The sequence below is a fragment of the Rhineura floridana genome, chromosome 2 (genome assembly GCF_030035675.1).
Source record: "Rhineura floridana isolate rRhiFlo1 chromosome 2, rRhiFlo1.hap2, whole genome shotgun sequence".
NCBI classification, from domain to species: domain Eukaryota; kingdom Metazoa; phylum Chordata; class Lepidosauria; order Squamata; family Rhineuridae; genus Rhineura; species Rhineura floridana.
Genome location: NC_084481.1, coordinates 98975069 through 99000589, shown reverse-complemented (window position 1 = coordinate 99000589; position 25521 = coordinate 98975069). Strand labels below are relative to the sequence as shown.

General features: G+C 42.5%; 1 protein-coding gene across 6 annotated transcripts in view; it reads right to left on the bottom strand.

Annotated features, from left to right (window-relative positions):
• Positions 1–25521, bottom strand: part of COL18A1 (collagen type XVIII alpha 1 chain) — a 228100-nt gene that overhangs the window by 102804 nt on the left and 99775 nt on the right. For 4 of the 6 annotated variants that reach the window (XM_061609739.1, XM_061609740.1, XM_061609741.1 and 1 more), the window contains exon 1: positions 15018–15752. The exons of 1 other annotated variant lie outside the window; for it this stretch is intronic. In XM_061609739.1, coding sequence (XP_061465723.1) covers positions 15018–15657 — 640 coding nt within the window. In that variant the 5' untranslated portion in view covers positions 15658–15752. Of the gene's footprint in view, positions 1–14123; positions 15753–25521 lie in introns of those variants that run through there. One more of the 6 variants, XM_061609738.1, reaches the window with a different exon arrangement.

Below are 25521 nucleotides of genomic sequence, written 5' to 3'. Positions count from 1 at the left end.
TTTCCAGTCCCCTGATCATCCTTGTTGCCCTCCTCTGAACTTGTTTCAGTTTGTCTGCATCCTTCTTGAAGTGCGGAGACCAGAACTGGATGCAGTATTCAAGATGAGGCCTAACCAGTGCTGAATAAGAGGGGAACTAATACTTCACGCGATTTGGAAACTATACTTCGGTAAATGCAGCCTAATATAGCGTTTGCCTTTTTTGTAGCCACATCGCACTGTTGGCTCATATTCAGCTTGTGATCAACAACAATTCCAAGATCCTTCTCACATTTCGTATTGCTGAGCCAAGTATCCCCCATCTTATAACTGTGCATTTGGTTTCTTTTTCCTAAGTGTAGAACTTTGCATTTATCCTTGTTGAATTTCATTCTGTTGTTTTCAGCCCAATGCTCCAGCCTGTCAAGGTCCCTTTGAATTTTGTTTCTGTCTTCCATGGTATTAGCTGTGCCCCCCAATTTTGTATCATCTGCAAATTTGATAAGCATGCTCTGTACCTCCTTATACAAGTAATTAATAATAATGTTGAAGAGCATTGGGCCCAGGACCAAGCCCTGTGGTACCCCACTCATTACCTCCACCCAGTTTGAGAAGGAACCATTGATAAGCACTCTTTGAGTACAATCCTGGAGCCAACTGTGGATCCACCTGATAGTTGTTTCATCCAGCCCACATTTAGCTAGTTTGCTAATCAGAATATCATGGGGCACTTTGTCAAAAGCTTTGCTGAAGTTGAGATATATTATGTCCAAAGCATTCCCAGCGTCTACAAGGGAGATTACCCGATCAAAAATCTTTCTAAGATAGACTAGTTTCTACACCAGTGGTTCTCAAACTTTTTTGGTTCGCGGTGCACTGTAAAACATATAAAAATTTTCTGGCGCACTTTGTGTACAAAATTAAAAATATATTAATACATTTTAAACTATGAATAGAAATAAACTATAGAAAACTATTACTTACCCTATACAAATGGGTTTCTTCTCATTTTTAAAATATACTTTCATAATATGTGAGGCACACCTAGCCACCCCTTAGGGCGCACCAGTGTGCCTGGGTGCACCGTTTGAGAATCACTGTTCTACACACATTAACACACTCCTCTTTTTTCTCTCTCCAGGCAAGCAACTGGCATGGCCTTAGGAGATGAGGTGTGGTTTGGGAAGAGTTCCAATGGCCAGACAGAGAGACCTAAAAGGCTGAATTCATCCCCCAATCCTGAGGTTCCCCATCCTTGCAGTAGCATGTCTACCCAATTCAAAAAGTAGCAGCAAAGACAATATTTAATTATCTTTACAACTCAGGTCTTATTTCACATACATACAACCAGACTTGGCATCAGTGGGCAGCCAGGTCAGGCACTGGGCAAGGGCCCCTGCAGCTTGGGCTGGGAGGGCAGAGCTTCCACTCCGTAATCCCCACCAGCATCAGGGCACTACCAGAGGGTGGGAGGAAGTGGGAGCTCCACTCTCCCAGGTGACACACACACACACATACATGCTTAAATATGGCTGGGCATGCCATCTCATGTCATCACACTGCACGCGCATGCCTACCATCACCCAAGATGGCGGCATGGGCATCAACATGTCAGCACATATGCTTGCCATCACCCAAGATTATCTTGGGTGATGGTAGGCATGCACACTGACATGGCAACAACGGGGTGTATAAATTGCACAAGCAGGGGGAGGCCACGGTGGTCTTGTGCTGGCCCTGCACGTGACACACACATTCCCTCATCACTAAAACTGTACAAAATTATCCTGTCCATGCTGATAAAGTTTATCATTATTATACCAATATTGCAGCAGGAAGGGCTGTGGCAGAGAGAGCATGGGTTATGCCAGTTATGAAAAATTGCCCAGTACTGTATTGTTTTACCCATTTTTTTCTAGGGAGGAGGGTAAATTGCTGCATGATAACCCTGAAGTGTAATCCAGTATTGTTATCCTGCTGCAGTGGGTTTTTCTTAAGGAAGTTCAGGGAGGGCTGTAAAGTTGATTGTAGCAGTACTATAGTTAATTAAGGGCTGGATGAAGTGAACCGAGCCAGAGAAACAATTTCAGTTGCAAGTGAAAAGACATTGCTTGGATGCCAGGGCTAGCTGTAGATGGATGGCAGGTCTACCCACGGAGGAACAATGGAAGGATGGATCTGGAATCCAGATCTATCTGGTTCAGTAGACCTTGTGTTCATGTCTTGGCACAGCTACGTCACCAGATCAACCAGAAATGATAGACCTGTTCTCAGCTACTAGATACAGATATGCCCCCTTCCCTTGAAAAATTCCAGCAGATACCCAATGATTTTGTGTATGCACATGTGTGTGAGATGGAGAAGAGTAGGAACACTGGGTTCATCAGATGAGCATACAGCACTATATGAAATAGACTGCACAAACTGGATTCATGTCCAGACCCGACCAAAGAGGTTTTTTTTCCCTGGGATTGCTGACTACAATAGTGTATTATACTATATCCTCTTGACAGCTGTAAAAATTACAAGGCATGAATGCCAGCAAGTTTGGGACATGAAGCAAATGTTTGCCCTGAACTGGTGCCATTAAAAGAGGGAGTTTGCATGCCAGATGTTTCAAATTATGAAGTTGCTGAAGCCTCTATCCACACTCCTGTAAGGAGGAGAATTTTTTTTTAAAAAAATCCTCTTCTATCCATACTTACAGCAATGGAAAGGGGAAGTGAAAGGTTACTTACATATAGCTCTTGATCTTTGAGGATGCAGCCCAACGTATGTATTCTGTGCCTCCACAGAGTCAACTCCAGGAACATTATACAGTGCTCAGGGAACTTTGCACTTATCGACCCTCTCTTAAAATGTTAATTTTGATTATCTACACATACATCGGGGTGGAATGGGGGGTCATGTTCTCACCAACTTTCTTTGTTGGCCACTGCAACAAAGTATTAGCTCTAACAAGCGATCAGCATGTTCAGAAGTTTAAATGAAATGTGGTAATGGCAACATTTTTTGACAAGATAATCCCAGCTGCATTTTGTGAATGTTGAAAAACGTGCACCAATATTTACAGTTCATCATTCACCAATGTATACCAGATAAGTATGGGACTGGTGACCAGGGCCGGCTCCAGGAATGCCAGGGCCCTTGGCATCACCTTGTCCTGGGCCCCGGTGTGTGCGCGTGTGCGCGTTTGCATTCACACATGCGCGCAGCCCAGCCCACCCCCACCTACCTGTCTGCTGTCTTTACTATTGCCATTAACCAAGATAGCGGTCGCGTTTTCCCTAAGGCGATGAAGCCTCCGCCACCATCATTGTTGATGGCACGCATGCGTGCTACACACATGCATCTCTACCATCAACTAAGATGGCGGCAGGGGCTTCAGTACCTTAGGGAAACTGCGGCCGCCATCTTTGTTAAGGGCAATGGTAAAAGACAGCAGACAAGTAAGTGGGGAGATGTGGGGGGCCCGTGGATCATGGAAGGGGAGCGGAGGAGCAGCTGAGGGGGCCCCTGTAGCTCCAGGGGCCGTTGGGCCAGTGCCCAACCTGGCCGCCCTTTAGAACCGGCCCTGCTGGTGACATCCATATTTTATCCAGAACTGTCTCCACTCACACATAAATATTGACTTCCACCACATTTCAGATGTACAAAGTAACTAAAGCATGAACTTGGATGAGGTGTGTTCATATCAGGGCCTAACTTCACACTATTATCAGTAGTGGGGAATCTCCAGCTCACAGGCCTAATTAGGCTCAGCAGGGAGTTTAATTTGGCCTGTGAGGCCATTCCCCCAAGCCATGCTCACCCATCCCACACAGCAACAATCAGCAGTCATAAAACATACTCCTCATTGCTCCTGGACAAGCAAGGTTTGTATTGGGTGCCTTTAAAGTGTAGCACCCAATGCAAGCCCCACTGGGATTGGCTCTACTCAGGAGCTCCCAATCAGAGCTCTCAAGTGAAATCAATCCCTGCCAAAAGCAAAGCTTGAACCAATCAGCTGATCAGCGTAAATGACTTCAAGCCCTACTGGGATTGGCTACACAGGATATAGCTGATTCCTGCCAAAAGTGAGGCTTGAAGACTGCGCTGTTCAACAGTGATTTCAAGAACAGCTCCACTGGAAAGTAGTCCAACAGGAGTGGGGGAACTCAGGATCCAGCCACTAACTGATCCCTACCCCTGCACTTTAAAAAAAGGCATTCTTAACACTGGTCACATTTATTGGTGGGGGGGAGATCTGTGGGAGCCCAGATCCAGAATGTGGTCCTAATATTAATCAGGACCATGCACAAGTGTTTCCTGCTGAAAATCACCCCCTTCCTGTCTCCTATTTTCAACAAACAGCATGTTCAGGGCAGTAGGGGGCGAAGCAGATTTTCAGCATAGAAACGTGTACAGGTCCAATCAGAACTGGAAGCATATTCCAGATCAGGGCCCTGTGGCTGTTTCTTGTTGTTTTTCTGCAAAACAAAAGTGTCCAGTTTACACACTTTTGAAAAAGCTTAAATAATGTAATGTGTAGTTTGGCCCTCAAATAAAAGTTTGTTTGCTCTCCCTGTGCCTCCAGCAACCATACATGCCGTCCTGGAAAGGCCTGTTTAACTTTTCTATGGTTTGAGTTAAAGCTGCATGTGAGAGTTGTTAACATTATGGACTAGTCAAACAAAGATCACCACCACCACCGTTTTATAAAGTGTGCACCCTTGAGATAAAGAGATGCTTACTGCAGTTTTATTCCAAACCACAGCCAGCTGAAAAGGTTGAAGCAAGGATGTTGCGAGTCACATAAAGAGGCACATAAGTTTTCAGTATCTTAAAGTGGATTCTCTACTATTTGCAAACTACTAAATGCCAAGGGCTTGAACTACAGGAGGACTTGTGGGGGAGGGTTGGCAAAGCAACTTATTACTTTTAAATAGGAATGGGCAAACTTAGTCCTCCCCCACCAATGAGAAATCATAATTGTCTTGTGTAGTCATGAATCCCACAGTAAAAGCTTAGATAACAGTTCTCTGTTATTTAGATATCTTGTAAGTATATTCAGTTTTTTTGCACATGCACATTAAAAAGTGCATGTTGGGAACACGTTGTGCATACTATGGCATCCAGTAGTGTAGTGGCAAATTCGGAAGTGCAGGTTCCCTTCGTGTTAGTCATAGCCATGCCCCCTTCTCCCCCCACTTTTTTTTTTTTTTTTTTTTTTGCTGCTGGATTGAGAATGAGAACCTTGTTAATGCCTTCTCCCACAACAGATGTTCCTAGCAGCCAAGAAGCATGAAAGGGGAGAGCGTTAGCTACTGAAGAGAGTCTTCTGTGTGGCTGACTCACCTCCTTTCACTCTGAATGGCTCCAATCAGCAGGAAAAGATAAGGAGGCATGTTAGAAGACTCTTCTCAATGGCTAACACACTCCCCTTTCATGCTAATTGGTTTGTAGGATGCTGGAGACATAGGGACCCTGCTGAGATCCTGCTCCCCAAAACATAAGGGGTCTAAGACCCCCCCCGAGACCCCAGACAACTACACCCCTGATGGCATCATATGACACCTGCCATGATATCATGTGCCTTTCTCTGATTGACTTTCATGTGTCCAACTTGTTCACAGTCAACGTCTGTTTGACATGGAGCCACTGGAGGCAGAGGAAGCAGGTGCACCTGCAATGCAAGCAGAACTGGCAGCAGCAAGAAGGAGGATGCCCAGCACTTACAAAACAGAAAACATTGTCTGTGCAATACTTGAGAGAAAAATGGGACATTTACATTTCCTTCAGGAAATAAAGGGTTACAGGGATCAACATCTGAGCATGCACAAAAATGGCCAGATTTGATGCTTAGTCAACGCACAGGCAGATAAACTAGAAATTAGCTCATAATCAAACTCAATTTGAATTATGAGACAATGAAATTTTGTTAGGTAGAGAACCAAGCTGATTACATATTCAGGCTTTTATGAACCTAGTAAGATTCAATCTACAAACTGCCCATTTTTTGAGTTTCAGCAGCATAACTAATTTTAAGGCCCCTAATGTGATTTGCATCAGCTTCAAACTTCTAGTCCAGTGGTTCCCAAACTGTGGTCTATGAACCACCAGTGGTCCATGAGCTTCATTCAGGTGGTCCACACATGTCAGCGTTAAATATTCATATTGATTTTGATGGTATTTCCATTACTTCTTTTATTTCTTATGTATTGTTTTTTGTTGTATTACAAGAAATAAAAGCAATAAAATTACAATTAAAATTCTTACAGCTTCTAGTAGAGTGCATTGCAATTGCAACAGGTAGAAAAACCTTTAGTGATTGGCCAAGACCCTCACCAATTTTCAAGTGGTCTGTGGGGGAAAAATAATATTTGGGAACCACTGTTCTAGTCCTTACTTCAAGCATGCTACCAATCTGCTACAGGATATATCTCTCCCCTTCCCTTGCCACCAGTTCTTGTTCCATCTACTCAACGGGTTGCCTGTTATCTATTCACTTGATATGCTTTTCTCATTTGGACTGTAACGTCTGCCACAGCAATCCCTCTGGCTACAACAGTCCTCCATCCCTCTAGCCCTCACTTTCCTCCCTCCCTGCAAGAGCCTTTGATTAAAGCCTTTCTTGAACTATTCTAGCCTGGTAGCCATTTCTCTTACTAAGATTTGTACTCAGATATGCACCCCTAAGTACATGCCCTACCAACTGAAAAGTGTGTGCACATGTTTTTTGCGTTTAGCCTTTTAAAACACAGCCTATTCTGAAACACCACTCTTGCATATTTTAAACAAACAATTGCCCATGCACATGTCTCACATGGCAAGGAATGCATATAGTCACATGTGCCCACCAAAAGGTAAGAAGTAGGATGAGAAGCAACTCTCAATGCTACCTGCTCATCCACTGCTACCTGAGTATTGCCCCCTCTTCTGATGCAACCTCTATTGGTCATTGTAAATCCCCAACCTCTTCCCCCTTCCTGTTCTTGTCTTGCTCACTGACCTCCTTGGCTGTGGATTGGTAGGATTACTACTGGGTCGCAGCCAGACCTAAGCTGGGTTGCACCAGCAGCACTATACACCATATCAATATCTGGCACAAATTAAGAAGTGGGTCCCAAGTGTAAAAAGGTTGAAGACTACTGGTCTAGCGTATGAAGGCTATATGTCCGGCAGGCCAATCTGTGGCCACCCAGATGTTAATGAACTACAGCACCCATCATCCCTGACCATTGGCCATGGTGGTACCTTGAAACTGATGGGAGCTGGAATTCAACAACACCTGGAGGATCAAAGGTTCTCGTCCCTGCTGTAAGCCCTCTAGACTGGGAAAATGCCATTTATGTCTCTTATCACAGTGCTACTAGGGTGGCTCTGTGCCTTGCTTCACACAGTTCTCTAATTTCAATGGCTGTCAAAGAACAGCTTCCTATTTGAAGGCTTGTCCAATCCAAGTCCATTTTAAAGATAAGAACTGTGAGAAGGGAGAGCAGGAGCCTTGGAGTTGCCCATCAATAGCACTGGACAGCAGACTGAGCGCCAGTCACGGCGTTTCCACTATGGCAAGATGTACTACACTTCTGTTTAAATTACAGCAATTATTTCTAAATCCGTACCTGTACATATATGTTAGCACAGGCAAATATCATGCAAACAAGTATTCTTTTTTTGTACTGGGGGGGGTTGGTAATGTGCAAGTTGCCAGCCTAAATGCTGTTGCTACAGACATCCTCGCAAAGAGAAAAGGGCCCTCTTTTCTTTCCAGTAAGGACATCGATGAAAACCTCCTCCTGTCCTGCCCCATCTCATCAACACCAAACATAGTGTAGAATAAAACCTGATATTTCCATGAACTAAAATGAACCCAACCCCACAAAGTACATTTTGACCCTAGCCAGGAACCTTTGGAAAGTATTGATCCACAGCAAACATAAACATTTTGCGACTGACTGTAGATCAGTGAGTGTAGTTTAAGGTAACAAGTAAAAAATTCCTCTTGATACTCATCTTCTTCATCATTCATAAGACATGAGGGAGAGATTAGGTCAAAGGGTGCCTTTGTAATAAGCACCCTACAGTGAAGTTGTCAGGGGCTGGAGTGTGTGCAAACATCATTACTTCGTTTCATTACATGGAGAGAAATATTCGGAGAGGACAGGAATCAGAGTGGATGCAAAACATTATTATGGCACCTTCCCATGAGAGTTCAAGAGGCATCAGATGATGACCCTCAGAAAGCTGATTTAGAGTGCAATCCAAACCCAGCTAGATAGAAGCAGAGCTTAGTGGAGTAGCAGGGCTATTGCGACCAGGCCTGTGCCAGGCCCAATATCATCATGTGATAGCAGTGGGTTTGGCTCAGGATCCAGGGGATCCCAGACCAGTTCAAGCCATGCCCTTACCCTGTCCCCCTGGAACAGCCCATTTTTGGAGATTTCTGTGAACAGTTCCTGGTAGTGATCCCACACTTGGCAGCCAAACAGGAAGCTCCATGCCAGTGGTGTCAGTCTGCAAGCAGAGTCCAGGAGGGCTAGGCCGAGGCATACCTCCACCCAATCCAAACCCACTCCCCCCAGCTCAGAGGAAAGGCACTTTGGATTGCTGTGTTAGTGTCTAGGAAAGTAGGAACTCCAAAGGAGGACCCTGAACTCTCTTAAAGGGAAGCAATGAACTCCTTACTTATCACTTAAAGCTGGAAAGAGTCCCACAGTAGAGTCCCAAATGCCTCACTTGGCTGTTTAAAACTATGAGAGGAGGCCAAGGCATCCCCACTGTGCTCTTTGTAGCACATGGCTGTACATATTGTCTCTTAAAAAGCTAAGAGAGGCAGCAGTGCATGCATCTGCAGTAACCCTGTGTGCTCTTTCCTTCCTTCAGCTGAAAAAAGCAGTACTGCACTACCCTACCCTCCGTCTATCCAAGCTTTAAAAGTAGATGGAGAAGGAGCCTGAGAGACAGTTCGGCCCAAGAGGGCAAGTACGGGTGGTCAGGCCTTCTAACTTGGAAGAAGTTCGAACAGGAAGAAGAGAAAGAATTAAATCCCTAGATTTCAAGGCTAAGGTCCTGCGGAGATCAGACCCTGCCCCCCCCCCCAAGTTGGTCTATCAACATTTGGGACCTGTATGTTTTCTGTGAACTTTTCCCAAACTGTTCTTATGCCAGGAACCACTCATATGTACCCGTAGGGTGAAGCATTCAGGAACACACTGGAAAGAGGACAGTGTATTCCTAGAACCTTAAGGGAAGAGACTCCTTTGACATATCAAGGGGTTCATTTCTCATCTAACTGACAGGTTCAAACATCTGTTGGGGTTCTAAAAAGGCAGCAATAAAAAAAGTAGTTTATGCACAATTATTCCATCTTACAAAGGCAGATGTTTCTTCTAATTAAGAAGAAAAAGAATAATCACTCTAATTGAAAACCACACTAAATAATGCCTTCTAACCTACATGGCAGATGTGTGAACTGCTCAGTTCCTGAACAAGCACATGTATCCAAAAAAAGCACAGAGTAGCACAAAATAGTTGCACTGGATATATGCAGAACAAACCGTCCGAAGTGCTCAAACAAAGCACAGCTTAAACGCCATTGTGAATTCTAGATGCTATTGAAACACTTTTGTTCTGCATTTCTCAATTGGTAAAAGTCCCATTTAATTTAATTTTATTGCAACAGTTTTCCTTAAGTTCTCCTGTATGCAACCAGTGCTTAAGAAACAGGTTGCCTCTGTAAAATGTGCTCTCTTTCTTGCAAAAGTCGTTACCTTCTGTGGGAGTTCAGTTAAGCACAGGAATTCTGGTCTTGTGCCAGATTTTTGTGGTTCTTTAACAGGCTGCCCTCAGTGGACACCCTCCAATGCAGATCCCCTCAACGCTTACTGTCACTTGAGCCCTCAAAGCAGCAGTGCTGCTGTAGGTGCCAACCTCACACTCACTCATGGGCAGTCACTCAGTTCCAATCTCATTACAGGCTCCCCTTTCCCCATTTTCTGGTGGTGGCCCCAGAAATGGCTGGGAGTCAAGCTGCTGCTCAGTGGGCCATTACTCTGCTGTTGCCAGGTAAGCCCACAAGCAAGGAAGCACATGAAGGGAAAGTGTTGGGGCAGCTGTCAGCCTTCCCCTCCTGCTTATGAGCATTCAAGGGGAAGGCTGGCAGCAGCACCACCACTAGAGGGCCCAAGTAACATCAGGCTAGGCAAGCTATCCTAGTGGGCCCAGCTGGAGTGCATGGGCCCTTGCAAATGCCCCAGTATGCCAGGTGCTAGTGCCAGATCTGAAGAAATTCACTCAAAATGCCGTGAATAAAATGGATTGGTTTGACAGTGAATATCTTTATGGCAAAACAGATAGGAACGCTCATGTGACAATGCAGATAACTGCTTCCAGAAATTCCGCCACATATTAATTAATATTACTTCATTCTGATTATTGGTTCTATAATAATATTCCAGGGCCCTGGGGTTACCCAGAAACTTATAAGAAGTTCTGCAATTGGAAGAACAATAATGGCAGAGAAATATCCCTGAAAGATAGCTTGCCCACCATGTTCCCTTCAATAAACTACTGTAGGGTAACACTGGCTGCATTTTAGAGTACGCTCTTGGTGCAGTTGGGACAACACCAAGACTGCTGGTCTAGACGAAACAAACGCTGGTCTACTCTAGATGGTAGACTGTAACTGCTGCCTTATTCTAAGCTCCTTACATGCACAATCCTATAAGAGATACAGGTAAAAATACTTTTCAATTCTCAACAAGCTCAAGTGTTTGGATATAATTTATCCTTCTTTATTCTCAATCCAAACCCTTCTGCCCAACTGGGTCATGAATCTGGGGTGCTTGTGTATGCATATCATAGCAAGCCCAAACAGTTTCCTAATATGTCAAAGACATAATAGGAACCAGTGCATTGTAGTTAATATTAGGTGAACCACAAGACAGCCAAGAAAAGGGTGGATTCACTCTCATTTGGCAGTCCTAACATCCGACCCACATACCTTTCTTAGATAAGTAATTTAACCAAAATAGGAGTGTATGATACAGGTAGGTCAGCTATAATAGTTACTAAGTAAAATTAAAACTGGCTTGTGTGTTCTTTGGAAAATCAAAATAAGCTATTCATCTTTAATGTCTCAAGGACCAATACAAGAAACATACAAGAAAATAAATTACTCCCAATTTGATCACACCCAGCGATCTATAAAGTTAATTCTAGTCTAAACCATTTCAACATAAAAAAAATCTGTGATTATAAATACATGATCAATTCCCCTTCTAGATTACATGATCTATTCCCTTTCTAGATTTGCCCACACTGCTTCTCAGGTATCTAAAAGACTAAGTCATGTGACTTGTGCAAGTGCCACTCATTCACAGAATTAGACTTTGACTGAAGAATCCTGAGATTCTTTTATCTTATCTTTTCTTAAAGCTAACTGTAAAGTTATGCTTTTTTTAAAAAATGTACCACTTCTATCCTGTTCACCTTTCTTAAGCTGCTCTCAGTGGTGTTTTGGGTTCACAAAATCCTCATGCTAAAATATAGGGTGCATTCTCATGTAATGCTAAACCATGAATTAGAGTTACAAGAATGGATCAGTGTGAACCTCAGGCTTCGGTACTATTGCCGCCGCCTCCCGCAAGTCTGTGACGAGAAGGTAAGAAGCTTTTGTTTCCATTTCAGACTAACTGCAGCTTGCTGTGATTTCTGAACCCAGACAATCTAGTTAGTCTTAACTATGGCAGGGAAAATGAGACCCTAGCATCCAAACAGTAGCCACTAGGCCTCACAGTGTGTCTAGATATTAATGTGGACAATGCCTATTGGGAGGGGGGGAAGGGGGTGAGTAGAATTTCCTGGAATTTATTTATTTATTGTTTATTTATTATATTTATATCCCACCCTTCCTCTCAGTAGGAACCCAGGGTGAATCAAGTAGCAGGATTTATTATGGTCCAAAGGCTATAGGATGCAGCAGTTGGATGAATATAAGTTAACCTGGGTCTGATCAGTGCCTGAATGGGAGACACATGGGGGGCAAAGAGACTCACAAGAACATAATGAATATTACCATTGCCACAATAGATAGAGTGCAATCACAGATAGGGTGCAATCCAATTGGTGCCATTGAGTACATGGAAGGGCATTTGATCCAGTGGAGGAATCTGCTAATTCTGCATGGAAGGGGGGAGGAGGTGATTTTTGCTGATACACCCTTCACTCCACAGCCCCTCCCATGCCACCTTTTGCCCTGTTCTGGAGGGTCCTCCAACTCTCTGGAGCTGATTTTCAGGGTGTGCTGCAGACTGCAGGGGGGTAGGCAAAAATTGCTTCTCTTCTTCTTCCATTAGCACCCCCTCTGCTAGTTCAAAAGCCTTGCTTTGAAGGCAAGAACACCAGTTGGAACATAGAGGTTCCATTCTTCTTAACGGTTATGGCCAATAGTGATCGATAGGTCTATCCTACATGAATCTACATGAATCTATCTAATAAAAGACATTTATGCCAACAGCTATCATAACATCCTGCGGTAACATATTCCTTATCCTGGATTAATTACATGTTGCATAAAGTATTTCTTTTAATCTGTCCTGAATCTACTGCCAAGCAATTTCACTGGATGGCCCCCAAGTTCTAAAATTCTGAGACAGAGTGGATAATTCTCTGCCAGCAGAAATCTGAGTTATCACAGAGGCACCAACAAATGTTCAAATCTTGTAGGAACTTGCTTTATAGAATGCTACAGTTAAGGCACATGGTACAGAGAATGGAAAATTCCAAGATATAGGAAATTTGGAAACGCCCAGTGCTAGGTAGCTAGGCAAAGAAATGTTTTTAAAGAGATAAATGACCTGCTAAGGTGGGGATTTTGAGGAGGGGAAGAGTTTTCTTCTAGTTTTCTAAAATGTCTGAATAGAAATGCAACAGAGATAAATCATTACAGTGCATAGTTCAAAATGTAAAGGTGTTAGATGTGAAGGGAGGGGGAAAACATAAGTTGTATTTCCATCCAAATGTCACTCCAAAAATTGGATTCACTTCGAATGCAATGTAATTTGTAAAGTGTGTCAGGATTTAGCATTCATTCAAACATGCATGCATGCAACTAATTATTAGCTATTTTACTAGTAATATTTTCCTATTATATGATTACTTTCGTGCATTTTAAGCACCAATAGATATTGTTTATCATCACATATGTCATTGTGAGATTACATGCATTCTTAAGATAAGAAAGCACTTAACTTGAAAGATGTTTGTTAAGTGAAGCAATGACAGAAAAAAAATTATGACAGCCCACTGATTTCATTCACTCCAGAAGAGTGGATCTCCTTCCCTCCCCTGCCCCAGACACATTCACAAGCCTCCAAAGCTACTAAGACAACAATTGTAAGAATGTCCTCAATCAACTTATCACTTGACCAATTCACATGCATTTCTTACTCTAGTGTTCAAGACTCCCAAATGATAATATGGTTAGAACCTAAAGCACCTTTCCTCAGCTTGGTGTCTACCATATGTTTTAGTATACAACTTCCACCATTCCTGAGCATTGGCCATGCTGGGTAGAGGTGATGGAAATTGCAGATCAAAACATCTAGAAGACACCAGATTGAGGAAGATTGATATAAAGCAACAGTGGCCAACATTTTTGGCAAATTTGTCACATGTCAAGCCCACAGCATAAGTATCTCAAAGGTACATTCAATAAATATATAGCTTCCCATGTGTTGGTGTGGCTTTGCCTCTAGCCTACAATGCAGAGGAGCAGTCAATCATGGAGAGCAGGAGATGCAAGCAGATTCTTAGCCATAGGCAAGGAAGCCCATTGGTCCTCCTGTTCTTTCCCAGAGTTCCACAATACCCCCCCTCTATGCCTTTGCCAGTAGTGGTGTCCATTCCACAGACTGACAACTAATGCTACAATGTATGGCTTACATCAGGATGACGTTTGGCATCTGGATCATAAACAATGGAGATTATCCTCCAGTTAGAGAGAATAACCCTTTCCCTTTTTCCCGAAAGATGGTGAAGTGTGATTTGTGTTATAGATTGGCAAACTGGCTGCTTTTAATACCAGAGTCCATCACAGAATTAGCTTACCTGGTGGTAGAGAGAGAAAAAGATGGTAAGAGATATTACCACTGTCACATTACCTGCTGAAACATTAACAAATACACATGAATATACACCATCCTCCGCTGGAAGAGAGTCACATGATATTGGGAGTTGGCCCTCTTTCAAATGAATCCAACATAGATCTTTCAGGGCCTCACAAAATCCCCGGCATGGTGGAGGAGTTATTGGAAGAGAAGCACTACACCCAGGTACCAGTAGCAAGCAGAAAAACCACTCCAAGTAGCGGTGACACCGAGATTTAAGAAGCCCCTCCCATTCATGCAAAGCAGCCCGAATTTCCTCCTCACTGCCATGATGCAAATAATTCGGCACTCGGAAATGCTTCATGCCCAGGTTGTTGCAATATGACAGCTTGGTTGGTGAAGGCAAGCAGTGGCCAACTGCTGGAGTCAATCCAGGAAAGAAGGAAGGAAGCCCTGTGCTACTATTGCTAAAATGTTGCATAGTGTAGGTTAGTAGAAACTCAGCAGAGTCAGAATTATTGGCAGGGGAAAAATCCATAACATTAGTTGCATTTGAATTAGAAACAGAATCACTAGAGTGGTTCTTATTTGCATCAGCTATTACTACCCCAGAATGCTTAAATAAAGGATGGTGTTTAAGACTGAGATGGGTTCTATTGCCATTTGATTTGTTTGAGTTTGTAACATAATTGAATAGCCAGTTGTCTAAAGCACCCACCACCTTGGATGGAATTCCAACATGCACATGGTTGCTGCTATTAGCCTGAAGCTCCTGCAATTCCAAAACATTTGCACTGGATAAAATTCCTTGTTTTTCTGAGAAAACTCCCTGGGCTGCCCTTGTTTCTGGGGTGGTAGCACTTTTTTGCCCCACATCTGTGGATTCTTGAAAAGCCAGCAGGGTGCCATTGGCATGATCATCTGGTGAAAATGAGAAAGAAGCACTACCTGGGAGTGGCATCTCAGGCTTCTTTAAGAAAACTTTAGTCTTGTTCCACAAAAGAGCAGGCTTTGTAGTCACTGAGAAAACCAGCTCTGGCTGTCCAGTTTCCAGCAAGGTCTGCATATCACCGCTAGAGTTGGCAGTAACATTCTGGATGCTCACTGGCTCCATAACAGGGATAGATGATGCTGTCAGAAGATCAGCTGTTGCAGGTGCCTCGGTCCTCTCTGTTCCTTCGGTTGTCTTTTCATCCCAATGTTGAACCAAATTCCTAATCCCCTCAGCTACATTAAGTATTTCAGCCCCCACCCCTGCAATATTCCCTTCTCTCCTTTTCAGCTCGGCAGGCGATGTAGCTGTAGGGATCGCTGTGGTTGCAGTGAAGTCTGACCTCTTAAGGGTAAATATAGTCCACACTCTTCCCTTTTGCTGAGTAGTGCTTTCAAGGGGGGTGTTAAAGGTGGTAGCCTCAGGCGTGGCAAACTGCTGTGCTGTCTGCTCCTCGGTACTGGCAGCTTCTGTGGGAGGAAGGGTTGTTTTCTCTGAACCCCCCCACAGCCAACTCCCCCAGCCCTGTGCATTTGATGAGCCACAGGTCAGCAACAGCAGAAACCCAATACTGAGTTCAGCTCGAGCCATTAACATGTTGCTTTGGGAGGATGTGCTGCGCTGCACTGAGTGGTGAATGGAAGAATTAACATTGATCTGTCCTCTGGAGCTCCGGGGTTAGGAAGCATGCAACTTCCTTCCAAGTAGATATAAAACTAGTGGAGGTGTGGCTAACAGAGTCCTCCCCTCCAGCAGACTGCTTCCCATTAAATCAAAAACTTACTGCAGCACAGCCTGTAATGCTTTCAACTGCAAGAGAGGTTTGTGCCACGAACATACTTGAAGGTTTATTTATTCTAATTTTGTTTTATTATCCAAGGCACAAGCACACAAAAAAGCATACCCGGAAGCCAACTATTCTGCTCAACTGTTCCACGTTTTAAACATTTTGCTGTTTCCCCCCTGAAGCTCAGAAAAGTATTTGGGCACGTTAAACTCCTCCCTGCCCTGAACTGATACTAAAATGAGGCAGTGATATTTTCCCCTTCCTGCTGATTATAGCTAATTTCCTTGACTTAAAGAAATTTACATCAACAGTGAGAGTGTAGACTCTCTTCTCTAGAGAGATCATTTCTAAAGAAGGAACACAGCAGAAAACTTGCAGGAGAGTAAATATTATCTAATTACACAAAGGAACGGATTCTTCATTAACTGGTGCAGCTACATCCTTCCACATCTAGTTCAATTGTTAACATGGGCATGATCCATCTAAAGTTAAGCACTTTTAAACCCAACTGGTTTAATGGAAGAGTTAAATACTTACATCTCTCCCTTAAAAAGAACTAAAAAGATGCTTGTTTTTGGCAGATCATATCCGTAGTTATGAGAAATGGGTTAGCTAAAAATCAGGGACTTACTCTCATCCCCTCCCCCATTTTGCCAATGCAGGTAAGCATCAGCATATGTATTAGATAGGCACAAACACACACACAAAAGCTAGGATGTGGGTTAAGCCTACCATGTGCTCCATTGTCCATTGTGCCTTGTAAGATCTCACAAGGAGGGACTGACTGTGTGGGCCCAATTATGGCTCACTTAGTGAGAGGATGATGCCCACCACATTGAAGGAAGATGTGGTGCATCCCCTTCTGATGAGGACCTCTCTAAATCCTGAGGTTTAGCCCAGTAACCAATACCCCTTTCCTGGGCAGCATGTGGTAGTTGGCGAACTGCAAACATCCCTGGACGAAGCAGGTTATCCAGACTCATTTAAATCTAGCTGGGAACAGATCTGAAACAGCCTTAGGCACCCTTGTTGATTACTTTTATCTGGAGACAGACAGGAGTGCTACCTATTGATTCTACTCAACTTCTTGGCAGCGTCTGACATCATTGACCACAAAATCCTCCTGGAGCAGATGTGTCGGGTGGGAATTGGGAGCACTGTGCTACAGTGGCAGCATTCCTATCTATGGGACCACAACAAGAGAGTAGCGAAGGGAGACTTCTGTGCAGCTTCAATGCAAATGTTACCTCCTAACAGTTTTGTATAGCTATTAAATATCATGGGGACCCCACAGTATAAATGCATCAAGGTTAAGCAGAGGTCTCCCAATGCTGCTCTCTAGTTGCAGTCCTGTGGGTAGGAATACAACCACTGATATTAAACAGTATGGTGACCCCACATCATAAATGCATTGAGGCTGAGCAGAAGTTTCCCAATGCTACTCTCTAGCTGGGGTGGTGATATGTGGCATAGCCTTCTCGGTGGCAGCGTCCATTACATTTGTGCTTCAAAGGCTACTGATGTGTTCATAATTACCGATATTTGTATTGTGTTTTTGGCTTGACAGGAAGAAGGATGGGATACTGTATGCATGTTTAGTCAGGCTGCAATCCTATGCACACTTACTTGGAATAAGTAATTCAAAGTCAAAATGAACAAGATCTAGCTGCAAAGAGAATATGGAGCAAAAAAGAAAATACACTCGCTTGTGCAAGACTATTTGAAATCTGTGACAGAATGGAAGCTCGTATTCAAGGGCAAATTTGTCCAGGGGGTCTAAGGCAATAAGGGTGCATTTGATATTAAGCTTACAAAACACCACATTTCCACTTAAGAAAGTGAGGACATGCTCCCCAGGAATTTCTGGATCATTCTTCAAGTAGCTGAGGGGCATCTACAGAGTCTGAGCTCCACCTTGCCTTTGCATCCTAGTTGGCAACACTGCATGCCTAGCAGCAAGCTATGGTGGTGGGAGGAGGACCTCATTCCTTTCATTTAACATTTCTAAGGCAATCAATTTCAAAGTCTCTGGGCAAAAAAGAAATGGAAAAGCCTATGGCTTTTTTTTTTTAACAAGCAAAGCTGGAATTGTGAGCAACTTGTCTAAGCATAACCTGCCCTGCCCAATCCAGCCCCTGGCAGATGTAGGATGGGGTTCTTCTAATTTCACCCAAAGCACAGAGATGCAATAGTTTCCTCCAGCCTACTGTCGTAACCTGAACATCTCCCACAAGTTATTCCCCTCAGGTGAAAAAGATGGAAAGTGGGGTCTTCCTAAGGAACAGAATACAATAAGCAATACTACAAAATGCATTCCATTGGGAGCTTCTCCTGAACAAGACAGCTGATATTAATATCTGAAAAAGTCACTTGCCTATCAGAAATAAACGAATTTTTCCCTGTAGCACCAATGTATGTTTGCTACAAAACTCTGGGTTCTGTCTCCAATAGTCCTCAACCTCTTTGGACCAGGAACCTACCTTTAGCCCAGACATGCTTTTGGGGACCCATTTTTTCATTTAACACCACACATTTGTACAGTGGAAATGTTGCTGCTGTGACCCACCGTAGGTCAGGCTGCATCCCACTAGTGAATCCCGACCAGTCGGTTTCAGATCAATGGGTCAGCCGTTAGTGTGTGCCACTGACTGGGCAGAGCTTTTATTTAGCATACAGGTTAAAGGTAGCTCTGCAAGCTTTATTCAATGAACCAGCAATATTAACCAATTAAAACCTTAATAGCAGATTCACACATACATGCACAGTGAACTGAGGAGGAGGAAGAGGATAAAAACTCTGGGATTCTTAAAGGGCCTGCTAACATGGAAGTTGCACAGGCATACCAGCTCCCTCTTGACAAATCAAATTCGACCAAACAAAATTCCTGTGAAATTTTAAAAAATGTGAATGTTAACACAATGCTGACTCCCCAGGACAGCGCTGCTAGGTCTACAAGCAAAGGCGAACTGTTTATACTTCTCTTGTTTCAGTTGCTGAGGGAATAACTGGTAGACAGCCCATGCCAGGCATCCCCTGGGTCACTTGTCCCTATGTCTGGTCCTGAGACTATCATTCTAATTCTTGCTCATCTAGATAAACTTCCTATTATTTCCCAGAACAAAATCTAGAATAGAATCCAGAACAGATTTACATCCCTAAAGGCCTGGGCCCTTTGTATTTTTAAGAGTGTTTTCTCACATATGTCCCTTCCTATCCTTTAAGACCTATCAATGCAGCTTTGCTTAAAATTACCTTGTTTACTGAAGTACTGACTGGGGAATGAAGCGAGGCCTTCTAGGTGGTGATGCATGAATTTTGGAACTTGTATCCCAGGGAGATCTGGAGGCGTCTTTCTACCAATGGAGAGGACTCAGCTGATGGCTATGGAAGAGGGATGTCCACTGCAAAGGTCTCTACTATGCCCTCTGACAGCTCCATGGCTATATCCAGCATTGCGCCCTGAAACAGTGCATTTCAGGGCAGGGCAGAGGCAGTGCTGGATCTGCTGGATTCAAAGCCCTCATTTCTCCCAAGAGGCCCTGGGATAAGGTCCATAACCACCTGGAGTTAGTGTCTGAGGTAGATTTTTTTTTTAAAACGCCAGAGCATAAACAAAGAAACATGGTGCCCATAAACCAGCAGGGCTTTGGAGGTGGCATATTGTTCACCACTTTACCCCACTGCACGTAGGATTGCTCTGCCCAGGGAGTAAGACCTGCTGAACTCAGTGTGACATACTTCTGAATAAACATACAGAGGATTGTGCTGCTAGGCAGATGTGATCTCTGATGTACTTGCTCCTGAGTTACTATTCTGCTATCAAAATGATCCATCTTAATTCAACTTTCCATTCTTCACACAATGACTTGATAGTTCAAACTATTGGCATATGCACCAAAATCTAAATTTCCTTTTGCACTGAAACAACTTTTTTCTTTCAGAAGTCACCAATAGCCTACACACGTGTACGCGGGCACACACAAATGATTACTCTTGTTCCTTCAATCCTTCATCATCAGGCTGCACCAAACATTTTTCCAAATTTGACAGCCAAACACTCCAGTTTTTAATGCAAACTTCTATTTAAGCATACCTGCTTTACATTATTTATTCTAAATGTTTTTTTTTCATTCAATCATTTGGGGATTGACATAACCATTTGGCTCTGCTAGAGACACTCACTCATGATAAATGTTCTACATGATAAATGTTCAACAAATAAAATAAATTTAAAAACAAAACAAAGCTTCACCTTTCAATTAGATTGTGGGGCAAAGCTCAAAACTAAATCTCATACTCATAACCCAGTCTTCCACTTCCATTTTGTAAATACAGAGTCAGAAGTAATTTCTGCAATATCCTGTATCTCACAGAACAACAAAATAGTAGCCCACCTGTTTCTGGGTATTTCAGAGAGAGCCTGCCAGAACCCTCAACACTCTAGATTGCCAGTTTATTTGTATCTGTATCAAGATCCTCCCAATATTTCAAAAAATGTTCATTTACTCAGACAAACTGTTCTCTGTTCCAGGCATATTTCCTTGAATGTTACTGACCCTAGAATTTAATAAGCCCATTAACTATAAATCTTATTAAAGGATTATGACAACTAGGCTGTCCATATTCAAAAGGTATGTTCCTGGGAGGGTGGGGACGGAGACAGAACATATCGCTTAAACATTCAAAGGCTGGAGGCAGATAAAAGTTTTTTCCAGGCTGTTGAAGGAAGTTTGAAAGAGGGATAGGTTCTTATGGAATGTCTATCAAGGGTGGTCATGTATCCTGCTTTACAGAGAACAGGCCTCTAGCTGAAATAGCTGCCTGGCCAAAGTCCAGTTTTAAAGAACCATATGAAGGGGCAGTGAGAAGGAGCCTTGAAATCGCTCATTGACAGCACTTGGACAGTTGACTAAGGAAGCACATAGGTCATCTAGGCACAGTCTTATTTATCCTTACATTCATATCCTACTTGCCCTCCAATGAGTTCAAGGTGGTGTGCATGGTTCTCCCCTCCCCATTTTATCCTCACAACAACCCTATGGGGTAGGTTAGGCTGAAAGATAGCGACCAAGGTCACCCAGTGAGCTTCACAGCTCACAGTCTTCCCTACTATAACAAGATGGTGAACTTGGTGGCCCTCCAGATGTTGTTGAACTACACCTCCTCATCATCCCTGGTTATTGGTCATGCTGCTTGGGTTGATGGGAATTGGAATCCAGCAACATCTCGAGGGTCCCAGGTTCCCCAGCCCCAATTTAAATTGTATTAATTACATATTTTGTAATTTTTTATCTATACATATAAGTTAGCATATGCAATTTTTATGCACATCTTTGCCCTCTTTTGCTCTCTTTTTGGGTGAATAATTTCCCTTTTTGTAGGCGATGCATAAGTGGCCACCATATGACCTGAATATGGTCTTAGAGCACTAACTTATATAAGTTCTCAAAGGCTTAGGCTACATGCAAGAAAATAACTTATTAGCAAAGGGACAAGCCTCCCAAGAAAATACTTTAGCTCTTACTTTATTGCAGTTTGGTAAACTCTGTGCTTCATTCTAGCTTTGCCTTCATTCTGATAACTATCTCCCCATCACTCATTTTGTAACCAATAGCATGCAGCAATTTCACATCTTCATCTACACATGTAACTTAGCATTTCAGATTTCAGCAGAATATTAAAACAAAGTAGTTTTTGTTTTTCATCTGTATAATGTTTCCATTATGTAGGGGGTGCCCCTGCCATGAGTCAGCTAATTCTGACTCCCTTCCACCATCGTGAATAGCTCTGGAAGACTGGGCAGTGGAAGAATAGGCTGGGCTGACTGTTCACAGAATTGTTCATTATATTTTCTTCTCTCCCTGGCCATTTTGTCTAACACAATTTAAAAACTGGTATTCTCTCTCTCTCTTTCTCTCTCTATGTTTTCAGGATATTGTGAGTTTACTAAGGCAGCCTTTGTCCTAGTACAGCTTTTTTTTCTTTTCAATCAGCTCTATGGAAATGAATAAATCATGTCATTATTTCACACAGAATTCTACTGTTTTGGAGACCAACCAATGGTCACTTTTTCTCATGGGCTACACCTACAACTATTATAATTAGCTTGGTCATACATTCTTCACAGAGCTTAGAAGTAATTCATTAGGAATAACAAATTACTTGTAATTTATTACTTTTTTGAGGAATGAGTGGGCAATTTTGTTACATTTTGCTTGTAATAGAACGAGGAATGATTTCATTATTTTTGAGCTGTAACTTTAATGTTTCCAGCGTTACTTTGGGGTGTTACTTGGGGGGGGAGCAAGGGAAGTCTTCTACTCCTCTGATTCGTGGACGAACATCATGTGCCTCATAATTGGCTTCTGCGCAGTATTGCTCTTCCCTTGTGCTCTGTGGGTGTTAGGAGGCAACGAGGGAGGAAGTGGAGAGCAAGATGGTGGCACAGAAGAATGGAGTGGAGGGGAAAAGCCAGAGGGGAAGACGTGGATGAAGGAGGCAGCAGCAGAATGGAGATGAAGAACTGTGGAGGTGAGAGACAATGATGTGTGTGTGAATACTTTCACTTAACTTGGGCGCACGTGCCTTAATTGGTGATAGGGCAGGGTCCAGGAGCTACTTGAATTGTGAGATTATGCTTGCTAGCTGAGAGAGAGTGTGTTAATTCTGTGCTTGCACTGAGCACGGGAAGAAGCTTCTGCCGGCCTTCCTGGCTACTTTACTCTATTTGAAATGCTTACCCATTTTTGCATCGCAGGGGAAAATGTTTGCTTGGGCGCATGTGAGCCACAATGCTTGCTAACTGAGAGATAGTGTGTGTGTTAATTCTGTGCTTGCACTGAGCATGTGCAGCAGCTTCTGCCATCCTTCCTGCTACTTTGCTCCATTTGAAATGCTTAAACCTTTTTGCATCACAGGGGAAAATGTTCATTTGAGTGCGTGTGAGAGACAATGCTTGCTGGCTGAGAGAGTAAGGGGGTTTGCATTTGGTCTGGAGTGCAAAGCTATGAGTGGTGGCCTCTGTTTCCCTCCCCTCCCCTCCTCCCTTGGGCAGGCAAGCCCCGCAAGTGCCTTAGTTGCTGGCAGGGGAAATTTGTTCCATATAGTTCCTTCCTTCCAAAGTTCCAAAGCAAATCCATTTCAAACCATCCGTGCCCCCCCATAGGCAATTTTTGTAATTGTGCATACAGGCTTGTGCAGAATTAATTAATTATCCTTATTATTAATGATATTTTTAGAATAATGTTTATTAAGGAAAATAAAATTACAAACTAGTACTAAAATAATAAAAGGGAAAGAGAGAAAATGCTTTACATACATCATTCAGCTTTATTACTAATTATATAGATAGATCGATATAAAGGATAAATGGCATTTTGTCAAAAGTATTTTTACCTACATTTTATACCTCCTCCTTGGTGTTCCAAGCTTGGCATAGAATACTTCTCATACAGAATTAATTTGAAATGCTGCATATTTATTATCATCATCTTCAAATCCTACCTTAATTCATTGTACATGGCTCCCCACCCCCTTCATTTTATTCTCACAACTCTGTGAGCTAGTAGGTTAGGCAAAGTAATGACTAAAAGACATTCCTTGTCTGATGTGCTCTTTGAACATCTTTTTCTTTTGAGAAATAACAGAAATGTATTGTAAAACCAGCATGTCAAGCGTAAAATTTGATTTCAAGTGAGTTATATGTGTGTTGGGGTATCATCATTGCTGGGGGGTGAGGGATGAGAGATTCTGCTATGCCATTCTGTTAATCTTATGGATAAAAAAAATTATTCTACTACCCTCTGTGTGTGTGTGTTTATTATTTTTAATGTTGTTTTAGGCTACTTAGATGTGCAGCAGCAAAGGCCAGCACCTTGTAGGCAATTTGTTTTTTTAAGTAACTTAAATGTAATTGTAGTGATTACTTTTGAGTAACAGTAATCAGTTACTTTCGGAGCAATTGTAATTGTAACAGTAATTACTACTTTTTGAGCCATGTAACAGTAATTGTAATTCATTACTTTTTAAAAGTAATCTTCCAAGCTCTGATTCTTCATGCCAGACAGCCCAGTCTACAGTCAGGTTGAAGCAGAAAGGAGTCGGGCCCAGTGGATAGTCTAAGAGTAAGCAAATGCTGCAGTTTTATTGAAACGTAAGTGGCAGTGGACCTGGTCAGCAATCTGAACAGAACACCCTTGGGAGCTCTATGTAACACATAATAAATTAAAAAGCAAAAAGGTGTGATTTAGTTAGTATACTCAGCAACTTTAGTACAATCCTAAGCATGTCTACTCAGAAGTAACGTTGCAATCCAGTACACACTTACCTGTGAGTAAGTCCAACTGAACCCAATGGAGCTTATTTCTGAGTCAACATGTATTGGATTTCAGCCTCTCACCAAAATTAGCCACAATTAGATTTCCCAGTAAATATGCTTAGGACTGGAGCTGAGCAGTGCAATCCTACGTCTGCACATAAGTAAGTTCCACAGAATTCAGGGAGACTTACTCACAGGTAAGTGTATATGGGGTCATCTAGCATCACTAATTTCAGTGGGACTAAACTACTCCAGCTCCAATGTAATGAGCTTCTTCCTTTTCTAACCTCTGGAACTAGTATTTTGTTGTTGCTGTTATGTATCTTCAAGTCGATTACGACTTATGGCAACCCTATGAATCAGTGACCTCCAAGAGCATCTGTCATGAACCACCCTGTTCAGATCTTGTAAGTTCAGGTCTGTGGCTTCCTTTATGGAATTGGCATATGATGAATTTATTTTGGCATGATTTGTGTACAGGTGAATATTTTATTTTAAAAGATATTAAACACCACATTAGAAATAATAATGTAAAATTACAGCAAGTTGCTTGGGAATATACTTGAAGTTTGTCACATTTCTTGGAAGATACAGGTGTTTGCAAACCTCTAGGTAAAAGCTGGAATTTTTAATGTTTCACACAAGGAAAACTTTATGCAGCATGCCCATTTTTGCACAAGCCTATAATCATGAAAGAACTGCTTGAAGAATCCAGTTATACATGTATTTACATAAGTGCTGATTGAAATTGAAGTTCACCTCCTTTTTTTTTTAATTTAGAAAATGTGCTGTTCCAGCCTTTCACAGGTGACTGCAAATGTCTAAGACTACTTAGGCATTCTTCCATTATTCAAAGAAAGAATGCTTTGTTTTATCTATATCATATTATCTATACAGAAAAGGCCGTGTGTCGTTATGACATTACATTGTAAGCCTATGGGCAGGGCTTTGTTGTCTTTTTATTATATGTACAGTACACATACGTGCAATTCTGTGCTGCAAAGAAGCTAAATTACTCAGTATCTGTTTTACCTCAATGTAAAAAAAAGTTAAAATGGTGAACTCTACACAACTGGGCCCCTTTCTTTTTCCACCCCACCCATCTTCTTTTTTCTTTGATTTCCCCCCATATATCTAGAAGAGAATAGCAATGAATGTGTTTTTTGAGTCCATAGACCAATCAGTAAGCGACAGAGGAGAATTGGGGGAAAGTTGAATGAGGAAAGTATGGACATTCTTTAATAAGGCACAGTCTGTTCTTCAATGGCATCATTATTATTAAATCTTAAAATGCAACACAATAAAATAAGTCTCCAATTCTGAATTTGTGTTATGCGATCAAGAGATAAATCCAAGG